This window comes from Hipposideros armiger, unplaced genomic scaffold (assembly GCF_001890085.2).
Source record: "Hipposideros armiger isolate ML-2016 unplaced genomic scaffold, ASM189008v1 scaffold_420, whole genome shotgun sequence".
In the NCBI taxonomy this organism is placed as follows: Eukaryota; Metazoa; Chordata; class Mammalia; order Chiroptera; family Hipposideridae; genus Hipposideros; species Hipposideros armiger.
This window is the reverse complement of record NW_017731770.1, coordinates 2694-22000: the sequence shown is the minus strand read 5'-3', so window position 1 is coordinate 22000 and position 19307 is coordinate 2694. Positions and strand designations below refer to the sequence as shown.

General features: G+C 33.6%; 1 protein-coding gene across 3 annotated transcripts in view; it reads right to left on the bottom strand.

The window, feature by feature from the left end:
• The window catches only part of EXOC1 (exocyst complex component 1), a 37046-nt gene extending 18368 nt beyond the window's left edge, over positions 1-18678 (bottom strand). For 2 of the 3 annotated variants that reach the window (XM_019664368.1, XM_019664371.1), the window contains exons 1-7: positions 18454-18678; positions 16430-16657; positions 16094-16226; positions 15175-15284; positions 14334-14387; positions 7876-8025; positions 1896-2001 (exon numbers count right to left, since the gene is read on the bottom strand). In XM_019664368.1, the coding sequence (XP_019519913.1) occupies positions 1896-2001; positions 7876-8025; positions 14334-14387; positions 15175-15284; positions 16094-16226; positions 16430-16657; positions 18454-18537 (865 nt within the window). In that variant the 5' untranslated portion in view covers positions 18538-18678. Of the gene's footprint in view, positions 1-967; positions 992-1895; positions 2002-7875; positions 8026-14333; positions 14388-15174; positions 15285-16093; positions 16227-16429; positions 16658-18453 lie in introns of all 3 variants that reach the window. The other variant, XM_019664370.1, reaches the window with a different exon arrangement.
• Positions 18679-19307: the final 629 nt, after the last annotated feature.

Sequence of the window (19307 nt, the reverse complement as noted above, 5' to 3'; positions counted from 1 at the left end):
TTTTCTGGTACCATCAACTATCACAAAGTACTCCCTTAGTTGTTATTATTTAATAGAGAATGTAAATTTAAGTCTTAAAACTATAAAAACGCCTTCTACAGTTACACTTGTATTTTGTTAATTTTTTTTTTAATTAGTCCTTTTTTTTTTCTTTCTTTCTTTTTTGTTTTTAATTGAGGAACAGTGTGTTTTTTCAGGACCTATCAGCACCAAGTTGAGTAGTTGTTTCAATCTAGTTGTGGAGGACCCAGCTCAGCGGCCCATGTAGGGATCAAACCAGCAACCTTGGTGTTGTGAGCACTGTGTTCTAACCAGCTGAGCTAACTGGCTGCCCCCTTGTATTGTGTTAACTTAAAAATATTTTCAACAAGATAATTTAAGAACTTTTCAAGGACTAAGAAAATGAAAAAATTAGGTTTCAGTTTAATGCAATTCCATTAAGATTCTATTATACTTGATTTAAATTATATTTTTATTACATCATTTATCTCAATGTGAATTAACTTAGGCTTGATAAAACTATTATGATACTGGGATTAATGAGGAGAGATAATTTTAGAAAGATTTCCCTTTACCTCCAGTTTTCATACACTGTAGAAGAGTTCTCTCAAAATAAAATGGTTCACTAACAAGTGGTGACAAATATACTAAATGAAAACATTAAACATGTAACTGCATTAATATGCTGTTTACTAAAGAAAACCAAAAACATAACATATCCACAGTGAAACATTAACAAGGATATAAACACACTGCTGTTTAAGAACAATTAACCTTTAGGATGAGTTAGCATTTCTGTTTCCAAAAGCCTATTGTCCCAAGATTCTTGTCAGTATCTTTACCTAAGTGTTACAAATTTATACACAGATTCAAACCATTTCAAAAGTCTGGACTAGTATATCAATATATTAGTGCTGTATTAAAAAAAAAAACCAACCAACCAACCAGAGAATTACAAAATAATTACCCACTAAAGACAGTCTTCTTTGTCCTAAAGAAAAGAATGGAAAGATGAGCTATCAATTTCAACCTTTTCCTGATTACTGAAGTAGCTTAGGGCATAGGCTCCTTTCAACAAGCAAATGCTAAACTCATTATTCTAAAGGGAGCTATGCAGACACACTGAGGAGTACACATTGTAGCCACTTAAGGCCAGGTTTGACTTGCTAGGCACAGAACTCCATCCAAAAGGAACTCCAGAGATGGGTACATGCAAGAGCAGAATGTGGCCTCGGCAAATCACCTTCCTCACTTGATACTTTCACTGGCTATCCTTTCAAATCACAGTGTTTTTTTGTTTTTGTTTTTGTCCATTTAACAGATCTAGACGCAACAAAAAATAACATACTTCAAAAATTTCTCTTTGGAAAAAGAATGTATAATCACAGGAGAAATTTGGGTGACATATTTATAGCTCCGTGGCAGGGGAGAAAAAAACTTTCTTTTCGATTCAAAATAGCCAGTGAGAAGTAAGAAGCCAGGAATCATTTTCATTTCCCTGTGGAGGGCAATGACTTAAGAAAGAGATCAGTGATTTGCCCACAACTGTTAAAAAAGGTCTTTAGGAAGTCAGAAACTGAACTCTCAACATGTCTCTCTCTTAGTCTAATACTTTCTCTGCTATACTGCGCTTCATTTTCTGGCCAACTGCTTTTCTTATGAATATATATTTTTAATTATGGCATAAATATACAATTGCTGTCAGATTCACATACTGCAGAATTTTAATTAGTAAAAAAAAATTACATTTCTTCTATGAAATACCTATAAATCAAACCAATGCATCAGACTTACTCTTTCATTAATTCTCCTGTATCTTCTTCCTCCTTGCTTAGTTGTCATAAATAAAACCATTTTTAATAGAAAACAATGAACTGAGAGATGCCTAAGCTTACCAAACTTCTTGCTCTCTTTAGTTGTGCCAGTCATCTTGATCTTTGCAACTTCAAAGAAATCTTTAATTTCTCTCTCATACAGTCGTGATAAATAATCCATGTAATTCTTAAATAAAAGTACATGTACTTATTAATAAAACAAATATAACAATTTCCATTTTTCAATCCCCCCCATGTCCTTTGTGCTTCTTTTAAATTTTGTGATCTAAAATTTTGATGGATTTCATAGGATACAAAAAGTAGGCTATTTTCTGTCTTTAAAAAAAATTAAACAGGCATCATAATTTACAAAATTATGAAATTTACAAAAATGTGAACTGGAACATAATCATACTTATAGTTTCATTTTTCTATATTAATGTTCACATATTTTAAAATATAGTTGTAATTACACTGTATAGATATTTGAGTCAGAGCAATGACATTTTTCCAGTCTTACACCTTAATGATTGTCAAGTATTATACTTTGTTGATGTACCCCAGTTTAGTAAACGAACTGCCTAACATAAGTCACTTAAGTGATTTCAATGTTTTGCTATGATAGACAGTGTTACAATAAGCTTTTAATCTCTAATGAATTGTTTCCTTGGAATAATTTCCTAAGGGTGGAATTATAGGCCAAAGAGTATGGGAATCTTAATAACTTCCTCCATACTGCCATGTTGCTTTACAAATTACTAAACCGGGGGCTGGCGAGTGGCTCAGTTGGTTAAGAGCTGGCTCAAGAGTGCAAGCTCTGAGCAACAGCGGTTCGAGTCCCGACCCCAGCTGAGCTAACATTGAGCTGCCAACAGGTGGCGGGATGGCTCAGCTAAAAAAACAAACAAAAAAATGACTAAACCAATAGATGGTGTCACTGGCAATGCAGGAGTACATTCAGTCTCACTGCACTGGGTCAGCTTGGGGTAGTGCCCCAAAATAGGTTATTTTCAATAAGATTTAATTAGTACATCTCACAGTTTTCATAATTAATTTTCTTATAAACAAATTTATTCTAGCTCAAATGAAAACATCTATTATTTAGCATACAAACTCATTCCTTCATATCTGCTCATCATCACATAAAAATATTTTATACCCTCAGGAAGGATTCTTCAACAGTGGGAAGCCAAAGAGTATTTTTTTTCCAAGTACTAAATTAAATGTTATATGCAGTTTGACTAAATATAAATAAATCCACAGCAGAAAAACTGTACCTAACTATTGTTTTAAGTTTATCATGGAATCAAGCTTCAACTTCCTTTATTATATCAAATTAATAAATCCAGTTTTAGAACAGGTTTACCTTGCTTTAAACATCAAAAGGTATATTATGTAAACATCTATATATTGATTTATAGTTCACCACAGAACTTCTTAGGTATTTTATACATCTATCTTTATAAAACAGTAATTGGAAGAAACATAATATAGATTCTGCTTTTTTTCAATTTGTAGGCCATATACATTTCCCACACTGTCTCTGTAAGAAAAGTTACTGAAATGGGCAATTCTTTCCCACAATCTTTCCATAACTTTAAAAGCAAATATAAATTAAAATATACCCTAAAGTTAACTCCTACTTTATTGGGCTGTTGCACTTTTTCAATGTCTCACTTTTCAAATTCTCATAGAAATACTGATCACTGCAAATCTGTAAATGACTGACAGGAAATTAGCTTTGCATAATTTGTAAAATCTTCATCAGTGGTTTCTACTCAAATCACTCAATATAAGAGACTACATTCCAATATCCAAATAGTTTAAAGTGCACATTACTACCCACGCAATTTAAACAATTTCAAAACAGCTATTTTGATATCTAGAAAATAGTGACTTGAGAAGACTATTGAAAAGCATCTCCTTTTTCAATGGGACTTAAATGACGGGCTATCTCTTCCCAAGGTACTCAGTAGGGCTCGCTCATGGAAAAGGCAACGCAGCCCTGTGTGATTATCAGTTCATTCATTCGACCAAATTCTGCAAGATCTCTCTCACTGTGAGTAGTATTCCTCTTAGCATCTTGCATACAGCACCTAACATAAAATTTAACTATCATGTGTTTATATATTATCTGAGGCAGTCTTTTCAGCTTTATTTTGTGCTGGCTGTAGAGTTTTATGGAGACCTCCATGTTTTACTTTTTCTTTAACCAAAACACGCAAATTCCAAAAACGTAAACCTGTGGTTGAAGGGAAGATGTCAATCTTCAAGACTGACTGTCAACCTAAGGAGGTTATAAGAGGAAAGCTCATTTCCTACCCAAGCGTGGATGGACCATCTCTATTATTAATTGTCGTACATGGATGACCCAGAGCCACAGATAGGGGTCGTAATCCTGGGAAGGAGGGAATCTGGGCAGTTGAGCTTATTACATGACCAAGGCACCCATGTTTTCCATAGGCTCTATTTATGTTTACCAAGAATCAGGACTTTGCTTAGAATCAGTCAAAATAAGTTGCAGCAGTGCCTAGTGATTCTTATTTCTAAAGAATGTGAAACAGGCTTTTCATGTCCCCACCAAAAAGTGTTGAGCTGTGGACACCCAACCAAGTGCAAACAGTGTCTGGATTTAATTATTATTATTATTATTTACTTTTTAAAAATTTTTTTATTAAAGAAATGCTGGTTTGTATTTCCTTCTTTCTTTTCTTCTTTCATTCCTTTCTTCCTTCTTCTTTTTTAATAAACTTCCTGTTTTTGGCAACATTTCAGCAACCAAATTAGATTATGAGGTAAAATACATAGTCTGTCAAAAGTTCAAACCACGGGATCAAGTAACATTCTTGGGAAATAAGTCAACTTCATTTTTAAAAGCTCATTAATATTGTCAATCCAAAATATACTGTGATCAGAGAATGATTCCATAAATCATCACTAGATTGGCCGTAGTCTTGCTTCTTCACTTTAAATTACATTCATGAATACTGCATTATATATAAAGATAAGGCAATAATACTCACTGAGAACACAATTAGGCAAAAAGCTTATTGATTACTTATTTGAATATTCACTAGGGGACAAAGCACTTGTTAGCACAAAACTCTTAAGGAGCTATAATAATGTTTAATTATTCAAAATATTAATCCTCCTAAAACTTAAAAAGGCAAAGAATTCCAATAATGTAAATATTTTTCCTTAAGGTATCTCCAAATCAGAATTCTGTTGAATGAAAACAAAACAAAACAAAATATAACGCAACAGTAGAGTTGCATAACACTTAAAAGACTAATTCTGAGGAATAAAAATAATTTTACCTAAAATGGCTAGCCAGATAAGATGTTTATAAACCCCTCAGGATACTTACATTCTTTTTGAAAAGAATTTTTTGTTATAATTTATAAATATTATTTATTTTACCAAGGTTTATGTCCCCTTTCTTATGATCTCAGTTTAGGAGTAGAAGCCAGATGTTACTTTAAATGGGCAAAGTCACTCTGAAGAGAAAATACGTGAACGCTGATACATAAAATGACCTATTGCCAAAAATGCTGATATTAATAGATTGGTAAGAGTGGACAATCTGCCTTTTTATTATCATCACACTTATAAATTTCTACCTAACCCTCTGCCTTCTCATGAAGCATGAACCAATGATACTGGATAGGAGTTGCAATAATTATTTCAGTAAGTATAAAGATAAAATGGGTTCATGTAAAAACATTAATTCTCTGGGAAAGAATAATCTTCACTTATAAAATATTGTGAGAGCACCATGTTCTGAATAAAAGTAGGCAGCAACTAGAAAAATTTTTGATAGCAAAATTATCAAAAAATAAGATTATTTTGCTATCTAAATTCTTCATCAGGAAATTTTAGGTCACAAGCACATGGTGGAGGGGAAGAGCCTTTACATTAACAATTCCCATATTCTCGCTCCACACAGACGAAACACATCCTTCTTTCCAATTCAAGAACATCTTTTAAGGTCATGCTGTCCACATAATTAAATTATTAGTAGTTATTAAAATACCTTATACATTACTTGGACTTTTTTTATTTTAAACTCCAAATGCACCAAAACTTATAGATAAAATATTCTAAATGTTTTTCACAGTACTTCAGAATTTTAACTGAACTACTCTTATATTCAATATATAACCATTTATATATTTGCATTAGCTAGCAATTCTTTACCTTCCTAAGTGACAAGGTCAATTCCAATACCAAAGGTCACAGCATAAATGCCAGAAAAGTATGGTACCCATGGCTTCCTGCTACAATGGCTATTTATTAAATTTAAGTCAGATCATGTCATTCCACTGCTCAAAGCCGACGAACACCGCCTTTCCCCCATCTCCCTCACAGTAAAAGCCAAATTCTTACAAGGGTGCACAGTCCCTTCCAGGTCTGCCCTGCTTCGCCCCATCCTGCCTCTGCCACCTGTCCTTCTAAGGTCCTGTCCCTTGCTCACTGTGGTCCAACCACACAGGCCTCCTCACTGCTCCTCAAGCACATGGGCTTGACTTAGGGCACATGCGCTGGGCCTGGAAAGCTTCCCCCCAGTAACTCCCACTGCTCACTCCTGCTTATTTCTTTTTTAATTTTATTTTTTTTGTAGAGGGCAGTGTCTCTGGCCCTCACATGTGGGGTCCAAACCGGGGCCCTCTGGTGTCCCAAGCCAGTTCCTAACCATCGCGCCACTCGGCCGGCCCACTCCTACTTATTTTTAATATCTGTGCTCAAACGTCACCTTCTCATGAGGCCTCCTTGGACCATCCTATTTGAAATTCTAACCTTCCCCCAGTCCGGGAGTTCCCTGCTTTATTTTCTCCAGGGCATTCAGCAGCACTTTTTCACCTACTGTGTAATGGACTTTTTTGTCAGTCTTTCTCCACCAAAATATGCATCCTCAGAAGGCAAGTGTTTGACTGTTTCCTTCAGTGCTGCATCCCTAGCATTTAAAACAAGTTTAGTATGTAATAGGTGCTCATTTCATTTGCTGAATGAGTATATGAATAAATGACTTATTTTCCCCAATTGTTGACATTCAGTCACTGCTCTTCTAATTTCCAAGCCTAGAAATTTGGCGTCATCCTGTCCCTCCTGCCTCTGAGTCTCTCTTTTGGTTTATATTCTCTATTCCTAACACCACCTTCCTGGTTCAAGATTTCATTTCATTTAAATGATTACATTAGGTTCTTAATTAATTTCCCCATTGAATCTTTTGTCATGGGTCAGGAAAGCTGTTAGGTCTCATGGCTCATCTTTTCCAACATAATTTCTTTCTGCTCCAGAATATGAAATTTCTGCTTCAGTCAGGCTTGCCTCTTCGTTATCCCGGGAAAAGGGCATATTTTCCCACCTTTGTCTGCATATCTTGCCCCTCCTCTGATTTCTGGCTTTCTAATCCCAGTCATTACTCAAAAGTCAATTCTGGTCCAACACCTTTTCTAAAGTTTTCCCCCATGGCTTCAGGACATGGATTTCCCTTCTCTCAACTGCCATAGATTTAAACTAATTTTCTGTTTTGCACTTAATTCTTTGCTGATTGTTTTAAGTATAATTATTCTTCCCAATCAGACATAAAGCCCTTTAGAGTAGAGGCCTCTTTGTTAAGCCTTATGTGCCTGAAACAGTGAAATGCTTGCTTAATAAAGAGGTACTCTGCACTTGCTTAACAGAACAGATTATAAATTCTTAGCAGGCAAATGCCTCACTCACACATTTTCATACTTCCTAGTTTCTATGCTGCACATAAAGAAATTCAGGAAATAATTATAGCATTTAACTAAAATGAATGATGCTTCAGGCTACATACAGTATGGTCTAACACCAGCTATGTTATACTGAAATTCAAAATGCAGCTCTTCTTTACCCAAGTAAATAAAATAAATGTTCTCTCTGGTTAATGGGCACTCAGAAATTCAATTATTTTCTGCTTTGCTAAGAATATACTATAGTATTTCAAATGTCACTTGGGGAACTGAATACATGGCCTCTTGATTCTAAAAGATTATGCTCTATACTCAGTGATGTCAAATTGACGTCAAATCCATACCTTTGTTAGTCCCTCGTATTTCCCATAATCTGTATTCTTTAGCCACTCCATAAGCTTGGCATATCGGAGCAAGTCTCTATGAAATGGATGATGATTAGGTAAAGTCAGTTCAACAGAGTGTTGAGCAAGAGTGGAGCTCTGATCATGACCCTAGAGTGAGTAAATAAGTAAATAAATATCACTGACAGTATAAGGAAACATTGTTATAACTGAAAATTCTAAACAGTGACCAAATGCGGCCAAGCATTATCAACAGAACATAGAAAAATGAAAACTGAGTACTTACTTGTCTTCTGTTATCATCCTGTGTATACCAACTGAACACCACCACCATAAATAATCATAAACACATAAGAATGGCACTCTGATAAATCAACTACTCATTTCATCTTCTAAAGGCGTTGAGAATGAATATTTTAATCAAGCTTGTCTCTCCCATACCATTTACAATTTACTAAGCAAATAAACGTCACGATACAAACTGTATTAAGAAAAACACCAAATAGGGAAATTATTTAAAACAAACTTAACAACTATGGTATTTCCATTAATCTACAATCTACAATATTTAAAACAACAGAAAAAAAAACCAGGATATAGAGTTGCAGAACAAGGAAGGACTATAGATGACTATATCCTGGGCTTTCCAGGATAAGCCCTCATGATAATATAATTCTAATTTTTCCATTAATTTGTTAAATAACCATATCATTTTATTTTTAAACCTTGATAAGACTTTTAATAAGTTATCAAACAGTCTTAGAGAATGTATCCTGACTTCTGTTTTAGAAAATATATACCTGGTAGAGTAGTTCAATAACCATACTTTCTTGGAGAACAAATTGAAACTCAGAGTAAAGTGATTTGCTTAGGTCACACAGGAGGAAAGCAAGAATTGGAATCTTGGTCATGTGAGTCTCACTTCCGTTTTCTTTTAAAAACGTCAAACAAAATCATTTTAACCAGACTCAAGAAATCCTAACTGCCTACTAGTTACTGGTGTCTAAAAAAATAAAACAATACAAAATCTTCCCAGCCCTCTTTTGAAACAACCTAGTTTTTCTTTTCTGCTACTTGGTCAACATTTGTCATGGAACTCAAAGCCAGTGTCTAAGAGATGGGGAGATGGAAGATAAAAGGAGTAGCTTCCCCTTGAAAACATAAGTCCCCAAGAATAAGGAAAGGGAAAAAAAAATGTCATATTTATTTGACACCATTCTGATTCAATCTGATTTACTTAGTCAGAAGTTATTTGTTAGCATTTTGTGAAAACTGTATTCAAATGACAGACCATTGGAATTTTGGGGTTACTCATTTTCCAGTAATCTAAAGTTAATTAATGTATTCAACTAGCTGATATAATGAGCTTATAAACACCATGAGTTTAAATTGTTTTAAGAGATTTCTTTCTTCTAATTTATATGCTTTATTACATTTACAAAACAAGAATGTAGTGGTTGTGGGTTTTAAAAAACAATTTATTTTAAATAGAGAGCATTCAGAAAGAAAAATTCCTGGTACAGGGAAATAAAGAGTTTGCTAGTAATTGAAAAGTACCATTAGAGTAAGAAAGGTGGAAGTATAAGATACAAGTACTAAAACCATCATTATCTGAGTTAGCTTCTTCATCAAAGTTTACAAATCAGTCTGTTGGAGAATTTTCTTCTTGTAATACTATATCCCCAATTTAAAACGGAAATAAAAAGAAAATAAGAACTCATTATATAGAAGTTATGTATAAAAGTGTGTAGAACCAATATACTTTTAAGATTAATTTTATTGATATGTACTTAGGTAATTTGGGAAATTGGATCAAAGAAAGCAGAAAAGTATCAGAAAACAAGACTGACTGATTCAAAATAACAAGAACCAGAAGGCAGTGTCAACAGAAGTCTACAACTATAACAGATGTTATTTATATACAAGCCATATGATGTATATATGGTCCACAATTCCTTTCTGTAGTTCTAAAATCCAAAAATCTCTTAAAACTCAGTTTAAGCTTAATGCTAAAACTATTTTGATGGCAAAAGCTGACCTGAACTACCATGAGGCTATTTATAGTGTTAAGTGACTATTCATTTTTTTTTTTTGCTGTAGAAACAATTATGTGCTTGATTACAGGGCCATGCTCCAGACCCTCCTGGAATGGTTACATAATACATAGTATATGCTTGCTATTACTTTTCTAAAATCTGAAAATGCTAAAAACACACCTGACCCCAAGAGTTTGAGATAAGGGAGCAAGACCCGTGTGGACATTCTTTTCTGGATGGCTGATTGAATATAAAAATCATCACAATTTCCAACAAAATCATCCAGCACTAAGACCTACAGAGTTGAAAAATGGAAAAATTCTGTATATTTGAAATACCTAGGCACCACCATCTTTTTCATGAAATAAAGACTAACAATGAATATGAACAAAATTAAAAATATTAAATAAAACACACCAGTATTTATTGCCACTGGACTATATCTCTAATTATAGTTGGCAAAGGTCAATACAAATATTATGTTACAGGAATGTTTTTTCATGGACAATCAGAAGGATCATCGGGATTCCATTAAATCAAAGGTATTAGATAGTAAGCATAGATATTATAGTTTTAGTTCTACCAATATTTCTACATTGTGTATCTTAATTAGTTACACTGACTAAAGGGGAAGAATATTTGCCAGACTTGTTATAGCTTCTAAATGTTTCTAAATATTCTGTCTTTATTAACAACAATATTAGATATCTTTTCATTACCCAAAGTAATCTTTCTCACTGATTCAAGACTCAAAATAATTGTTTATGTTCTTCTACAATTATTTATTGAGGCCATTAGATGTTGTTATATTATTTAATTTAATATCAGGAAACATCTTCAATTAAAATCCTTCTCTTCTGAAAATGGAAGAATTATTTATTAACATTTATAGAGGATTTTATAGTTTCTAAAGCTCTTTCACATACATATATTACTATTCAAATCTTTCTTCTGCAAACAGTCTTTTAAGATCACCATCACCTGAAAAATTCACTTCTAATATGAAGAACATCCTTACCTTCAAACCATTACTATTAAGACATATTAAATGTTATTAACGTTAACAAAAAGATTTAATTTTAGAGAAAACGGTTCCACAATAACTACAGAAAACAGAAAAATGAAATACTTAAATTGTTTAATTAATAATATAATTATCACACCTAGAACTCTAATGTGCAAAGAATTTTATTCTTTACATATTTTTAAAATTAAGACATTGTTTAAAGTTTCTTACTATAAATAATAATAAAGTAGTAACAATAACAATTTACTGCCCACTACCAATTTGCTAGGAACTTCATATATCCGGTTGTCGGAAAAGTCATGACTCATTTTTGCAACAAAAAACAGAAAAATACGTCATGACTTTTCCAACAACCCAATATATATTATATATATATATAATAATCTTCACAATAACCTTGCAGAATTCTTTTTTCCTCATTTAAGAAAATAGCAAAATTTTATTAAAATAATTTAAAATTAATAGATTTTGTCCCAATTAATCTAAGACAAATGCATTTCCCCAAAACTTAGTGAATTATAGATTTTTATTAGTGTACATATTACTAGAACTTATAATAAAACTAGCTAATATTGGAACATTTTACTATAACCGAGCACTGTTCTAAGTGCTGAACATTTATTATATTAATCCTTGTAACTACCCTATGAGGTAGATATTTTTATTACCCCCATTATTTAGATAAGGCAACTAAGGTGGCGTAAAGAGGTAATTAACTTGCCCAAGGTCACCCAGCTAGGAGGTAGCAGAGTCAGGATTTCAAATCTAGGCAGTTTGGCTTCAGTGTCCAAACTCTTAAATACTTTGCTATACTGTCTAACAGAAAGAATACTTGCATGTGAAATGTTGAATAAATTTTCAAGATTTGGGAACTGTTTCTATGTTACAGCATGTTTAATTTTATTTTTTTAAAGAAAAAAGAAAATCTGAGCAAAATTCCAACAAACACCATGAAAACTGATCTTAAATAATCATACTTTTTTTCTAAGCTTTTAATCACAAATCATCAACCTATGTTTAGTAAATTGTGAAATGTGCTTAAGGAAACAATTTTTATGACATGAACTAAATAATGGTCTATTACACAGGTTTTATTTTAATATATGATGTTTGTATGAATACATGTTAAAAGAAAATTTTCCAAAGTGAAGCATGTTAACAAAAATCCCTGCAACTTCTGGTTCTTTCAGTTGTACTTTTAAGTTCAGCACATAATCAGTCTCATCATGTTGCCAAAGGCAAAGTACAGAATCCTGAGGTCTCTACAGAGAACCAAGGGGGAAAAGGGAGGGCAAAGAATGGTCATCCTTTTGAGACACATCTTTCAAAAAACAACCAAAAGAATTTTAAAAAGGACATATTCTTGATGCAAATATTTCCTCAATTTTATTAGTCTTAACTTGATTGCCTGATTTCAATATCAGAATCCTAATTAGTGTAACTGGCCTTATTCTCTTAACTGAATACCTTACTAGATACATGAATCCCCAGTAAATATAAAAATCATAGCTAAGAATCTATAATTTCAATGGAAGTTCTAAAAGATCTAAAAGAACCAAAAGAATCTAGCCAATTATGAAAAATATTACTCTTATTGTATATTACACAAGAAGTGAAAATTAAATAAAAATGCATTTTAGGCTTCACTAAATGTAGCTAAGTAGAAGTATTGATATGAAAGCGGCATCACAGATAGAACCCCCTGGAACAGTGATTCCCAAATATGAAGATGTTTTACTGGCCTACATCAGTAAGTTTCTCATAGAGGTAAATGTATTAATTTTGAAAGTCTGAAATTATGTTCTTCCTTTTCTTTTAGTGCTAAAATGTCATTTTCAAAATAAAAAGATTGTGAAAGTAGATGGCAGCATTTCTTTTTAAAGGTTTTTGCTTGGTAAAATAAAAAATGGGTGACTTGGTCAGTCTCCAAATTTTATTTCTTTTAATTACTAATGTGTGAATTTTAAAAAGACTGGGAATTAATGGTCTTAAATTATTGTTATGTTGTGACCAATATCTTATTTACACAGGATTCTTCTGTACAGTAATTATAATATTTATATATTTTCTATAAACTGCATTGTATGGACTCTGTTCAAGTCTTGTGTCATCTGTGATGCCATACCTGACAACTTAGATCCTCAGTAAATTCACTTTTGATTAAACTTCTATTAGCACTTATACATATGTATACTATGTATATACAGTTATACAATTAGCAATTTAATATATACATTGCTGTACAGCTTTAAGTACATTAACCTCTTTATAATCATCTTGAAGGTGGGAGTCATTTCTTATTCTTACATATGGATGACAGCAAGTACATAACAGGTGCACAATGAAGATCTGGTGACTGACAAAAAGATGTACCACAATATGGTAATCAAATATTCCCAGCTAGTTTGTACCACAACAAGCAATAGAAATATCCATGTTTCCCAACTCTTTTGCTAGGTGACCTGATGCACTGAATTCGACACATAGAAAAATCCCTTTTCTGTACTTGGGATATCCTCTTGCACCTTCTTTTCGGCGCATCCCAGGGCATTGCAACATTCTGGTTTTAAACATGCATCATTCACATGTAACAATACATATTAGTTTTTAGAACTGGGAAGCATTCATTTTAAACAAAGCCATTAGTTTACAAGGCAAGGAAGCAAAATCATAAATAATTGCATGTTACAACAAACAATTAATTAAGGTGCAGAAAGGACTATTTATTGACTGGTATTTTCAATGCCATCTACAAAATGTGGATAATATCACTGTCAATGGTGTCCTTTTTAACAATTAAAGAACTGTGTAGAAATAGATATTATTGAAACAATACTGTAAGAAAAAGGTGAATTAGTATTTCCTATGTGAATTCTAGGTTTACTTTTTTCTTGACCCTTTTCAAGTCAAGTGCAATGTTACAAGAGTCTTCCCCCTGCATTTCCCCCACATGCTTAGTGAGTGCTCTTTTACGCTCCCGTAGTACCACTGCCATAACATGTACCCTACCTGAGTATCTATCTCCCTTCCCTAGATTATAAGCTACTCAAGGCTGATCAGCTGCTCACCTATCCCAGGTAAATGTCTGCTATACATCTCAATCACCCGGCAAATAGCTTCTAGATAAATGAAGGAGTGAAAGAGTGAGTGAGTGAGCGAGTGAGTGAATGAAAGAATGATGAGAAGAAAGGCAAGCAGAATGAGATTAAATGCCTTTTTGGCCAAAATAAACTTTCGCTATGGGACATTAGAAAACTGCTACAAGTATGGTTAACAGGTAGCTTAAATCAGTAAGTTACAATCTATAAAGATTCTGCTGCTGTTAAGTATAGCAAACTTTATATAAAAAAAAAAAAAAGAATCAGAGAAGCTTGAGCCAAATTTGATGTACTCACAGGCACCGAAAGAAAGTAGGACCTGTTATAGAGCTGAAGGAGGGCCTGAGTAAACTAATCAGAAATAAAATATAGTAAATACAATTGTTTTAAAATACTGCACAGTGAAAACAAAATAAGAATCCAATGTTTCAGAGAGCATTTCTATTGAACAAAATTTCCCTCATTATTTTTTGCCCAATAACCCTAATAAAATAGAGATGAAAAACATAAGAAACCTAATTTACTATACCAGATATTAAAATGCCTTCTATTCAAATCCATCTGAAGATCTAAGGAAGTCTTAGTATTATTAATATGATTGCCACAACCTTAATTATAACATCCCTTTCCACATAAAAATGTAGACAAAGGGTTTACACTATATTGCATATTGTGATTTGCACTATATCCTCAATTGAACTATTGTCATTTTTCTCACTATGTAAGTACACAGAGTCAATGAAATATTTAAAACAATGGATCAATTCCTCGTTCTTACCTCAAAATATTGAAAAATAAAACAGGCCAAACAGTAAACATTTAACAAGTTTAGACTTATTTTTATAAATACAAAAGTCTAAATGGTATATATAATAAGTAAGCATAGTTACTTATATGATTTCTCGAATCAGACAATTTTAGCTGAAAGGAGCTAGATTGTCTAAGGGGGCAGTTGAGGCCCAAAATACATCTATGAGCAAATATGTGCATATTTAAAAATCTTAAAATCAAATAAATGTGTGAAAAAATATGCTATGATCCCAATCAAATACATTGAAATTTTTTTTGCGGGAATTTAAGTTTAAGGTAATTGATAAACTGCAGGAACATGCCAGTATTAATAATAAAATAAAATTACCTGTTGAACAAAAACATTGTTGAGGTGACTGGCCAGTCTCCGGGCAAAATGCTCTCGCAAATCACTGAAACGCTGCTGCTGTTGTTTGACTGCCAGGAGCATGTCGTGGCCTGAAATCAGAGTATTTCTTCACTGCTTTAATGGGTACAAAGATTTCCCGATGTTTAATGAGTACATTTATGACAGTATCCGTATTTCGGTTTTGAAGAACTCAAAGTTTTACTGGTTTATTTGTTTGCTTTATAAAAGAAAGGCAAGGGAAAAAAACAGAACAGCACAGTGGTTCTCCCAGTGTGGTCGTCCCCCAGCCTCATCTGAGGACTGCTAGAAACATGGGTTCTAAGGCCTCGGCCCAGGCCTCCTGAATCTGGGTGTGGGCCTTACAATCTATATTTTAACAAGCCTACCTGGTGATTCTGATGCAAAATCAACCTTTAGAACCACCGGCCTAGCAAAATCTTACACTCCTTGGTCTAACCAAAGCATCTACTTTGTGCTAAGTTCTGTGGACTATAATGAAGAAAAATCGTGGTTAACTTGAGTGACCAAATGGTCCATCAGAAGGCACCGAAATGAAAAAGTTCTTAGTCCCAACAGAAATAAGTTTGGAAATAAGTGAAACTTGTTTGAATAGCTAATAATGACTTGCCCCAGGTACAGCTTGTCAAAAGCGTTATACTAAGTTACAGGCTTAGTCTCCAGTTCTTCTTTTTCTTTTCAAGTTGCAGAAAAGGACAGTTTATTTGAAGCAAAAGTACATTTCAAAGAAGCAGAAGCGGCCTGAGCTATTGAGAGTGGCTCAAGGGCCATTATTAGAACAGAAAATACACTCCAAAAAGTTTGGAGCAGGCCGAGCAAAAGGAGCCCAAAAGGCCGTCTCCAATTCTTGGTCAAACTTTATCATCTCCAATGAACATACCTGGTCGAAGAGCCACATTCATGCACTGCAGAAGGGCATCGGCAGCATTGGTACAGGCCTCAATGCCTCTGGAAGAAGCAAGATCTCCTTCCTGAAGGGCCTTTATATGACCTTTGGCCAAGTCCATGTGGTTCTGGAATATATGTAAATACACCATTTGCACTTGAAATTTTGGGAAATTTACAGGTAAGTGGCTACACAATCCTATCACTAGGTCTTGGAATTATTTTAAATCTTGCTCTCATAAGGAAATTAGAAAATGTTTACAAATGGGTTTTACATATTATCATTAGATTTTTCATTTTTTTATTATTGGTAACTTATAATCACACTTACCACAAGGAACTCTATCTCGGACAGGAGTTTTACATTATTAGTGTTACTAAGATGAATGAGGTGGTTGCTTTCTGAGATCTGATCCATTTGTTCTTTTACACTTTGGAGCATTTCCTCATAACTGCTCAGTTTTGATTCAATCTGATCCACCTCCTTTAAAGCCTCATCCAGTAATTTCATCAGGATGTTCACCTGCTTTTCAGAGGCCATGATTGACTGGATGTTGGCCTACAAAGTTAAAAACAAAGTAACACTTCATATTATTTAAATGTGCAAAGAAGTATAAGGATAAAATACTGCCAAATCTCTAACAGCAGAGTAACAAAGATTGGTATATACATCTACACATCTAATTTATCATTCTATGTTTATCTTCCACTTTTTACACAGTATGTTAAGAAGGTACACTTGCCTCTATATCAAGGTTAGGGACCAGGCCTCAGTTATTTTTTATTTCCACAGATTGCACAAGTACGGTTCTGCCCCACAATGTATCATCAATAATGATGTATTCTCATTTCTGTAAATTGGGGGCATTCGCCTACGTCACCTCTGACATTTCTTCTAATTTTACCAGCTATAGGAATTTCTATACTTCTTAACATTTATGTCAAACCCTAAATAAAAGCATAATCACCTATGTAACACCTTAGTCAAAAGGGCAGCAGTGGTACCAGTCTTTGAAAGTTACATGAAACTGATTTATAATTGCAGTATGATTTGCATCAACAGGACATGTAGAAGAGCATATGGCCAGAAGATAGCTCCGTCTATGGTCTTCTTTTCTCTTTCATTTGCAACTATGTTTTTCTCCAGGCAAAGCAGTAACCAACTACCATCCCCTTACCACTGTTTTCTAAATGAGTCTATTGATTCTAAATTCCCTGAAATATGGAAGCTGCCAAATCCAAAATTAAACTGCAAAGCAATATAATGACTTAGAACATATATGCAATATTAGTCAGAAAAGAAAATATAAACCACTAAGCAACATTAAAAAGGTAGGTAACATAATATGAGGAAAAAACTTGGACAAAGAATTAAAAGAATATTATCATACAGCTGATGCTGTAATTTCACGTGTTATTTTATATAGTACTCATAATAGCTCAACTGTAAGTGCAGCCCAACTATAAAGTCAGGAGGGCTTGGAACCACTGACATTCTTAGGCAGCAGAGTTAGGGCTTGAATTTATCCAGGACAATTTCCACTTCAACATCTTAAAGTTTCTTCTATGCTTTACTTCCAGTGAGTTTGTAAATTTGTAAGCTTGGACTATTCATGTAATCTCTAGGCCTCAGTCCAACCTTATAACTTCTCTACCTTTCATGTATAAAACACGAAAATTGTTTAAGTCTTAAAATATTTTTATTATCTGAGGGTTTTTCCTAAACGCTTACCTTGTGTAAACAAAAAATCCCAAATGTTCATCTTAGATTTTTTTCATGTAAGTACTGCTCCTTTTGGCTCTTTACTTTCTAAAGACGTACATTTAGATACAGACTCAGAAACTGTGCATACAAATTAAAGGATCTATTCCAAAACATCTTAGCAGGGGAGTCACACATGCTTTTCTACCTTGACTCTTGTTTTCACCACACTTACGCTGCTCCCTCTGGGAAAATAATTCACTTATTTCACCCAATTCCTCTCCTTTCAATTTGTACCTATTTTTTTTCAAACCACAAAAGCTAAAAGCTATTCTTTTGCATTGAACTATTCTGAGATGTTTCAGAGGCTGCGGGTATTAATCCCCAAGTTGGTTTCTGGTTGGTTACTTTTTATTTCCATCACTTCCTATGAAGAACCTCCCAAAATCTGGAACCTCAGCCGACTGCCTTCATTGGCCTGACTAAATAAGAATGGTTCTGTCTTTTTATCAAGAACAGTGAAAGGCTCATAACAGCAGGTAATGTACTTATAAAGATAGCAGTAATCACACTATGAGGCAGTAAAATATGAACATCTCCAGTCTTCTCAATCCACTGCACATCACTAATCATAGATTATAAGAAAGCCTTACCCCATCCAGAACCTGCAACTCTCTGGACAACCTTTCTGCAAAGGCCTCAGCATTAGATATTGCATATTCACAGCCTTCCATCATTATTTCAATATCCTGCTCTTCTCTTGCATTTAACTCTTGGTATTCATCTACTGCTTCTTCGTCACCTCCTGTCACACTCTGATTTTCTCCGCTTGGAACAGATTCTTAAAGAGGGTAAAAATAAAATAGTAAAAAAGTAGGAAGGACAATAACACAGTACTTATAAATAAGGTCAATTAAGCACAGGTCACATTTAGTGGCTGAAAAATAGGAAAGAATGATTCAAAATACATGAAAAAAACATTTTTATGAAGAATGGCATATGTTAATATGTTTATTATAACGAATAAAACACATGTAGTCTAATTCACCGATTTTCAAGTGTTAAAATAACCTTTAGTCACAATTTCCCAAACACAACTAAAAAAACAAATACAAAAACAGAAACAAAACATATGGAAACAAGCCTAACCTTTTTTTCATACCCGAGGTGATTGTTGCTCTAACAAAACAACGATTATGGATTTGGGACACATGAAAACAGTGTTTTCCTTTTTTTTCCAGGTAACATTTTTCATCTGCGTTTTTTGTTCTTTTCATCTTTGTAACATTTTTTTTTTCTTCAAGTAACTTTTAATTGAAACGAAAAATGCATCTACAATCCACAATTTATTTGGGGCACTGAAAATATTGACCTAATTTTCCATTTCTTTGTTTAAAGAAATTTCACATGCATTGATAAAATTTCTAAAGATCAGCTATAGAAGCTTTCTCAATAACTATGATAAAAAGAGCAACAACAACATGGTTGTTTGAAATTACAAAAATTT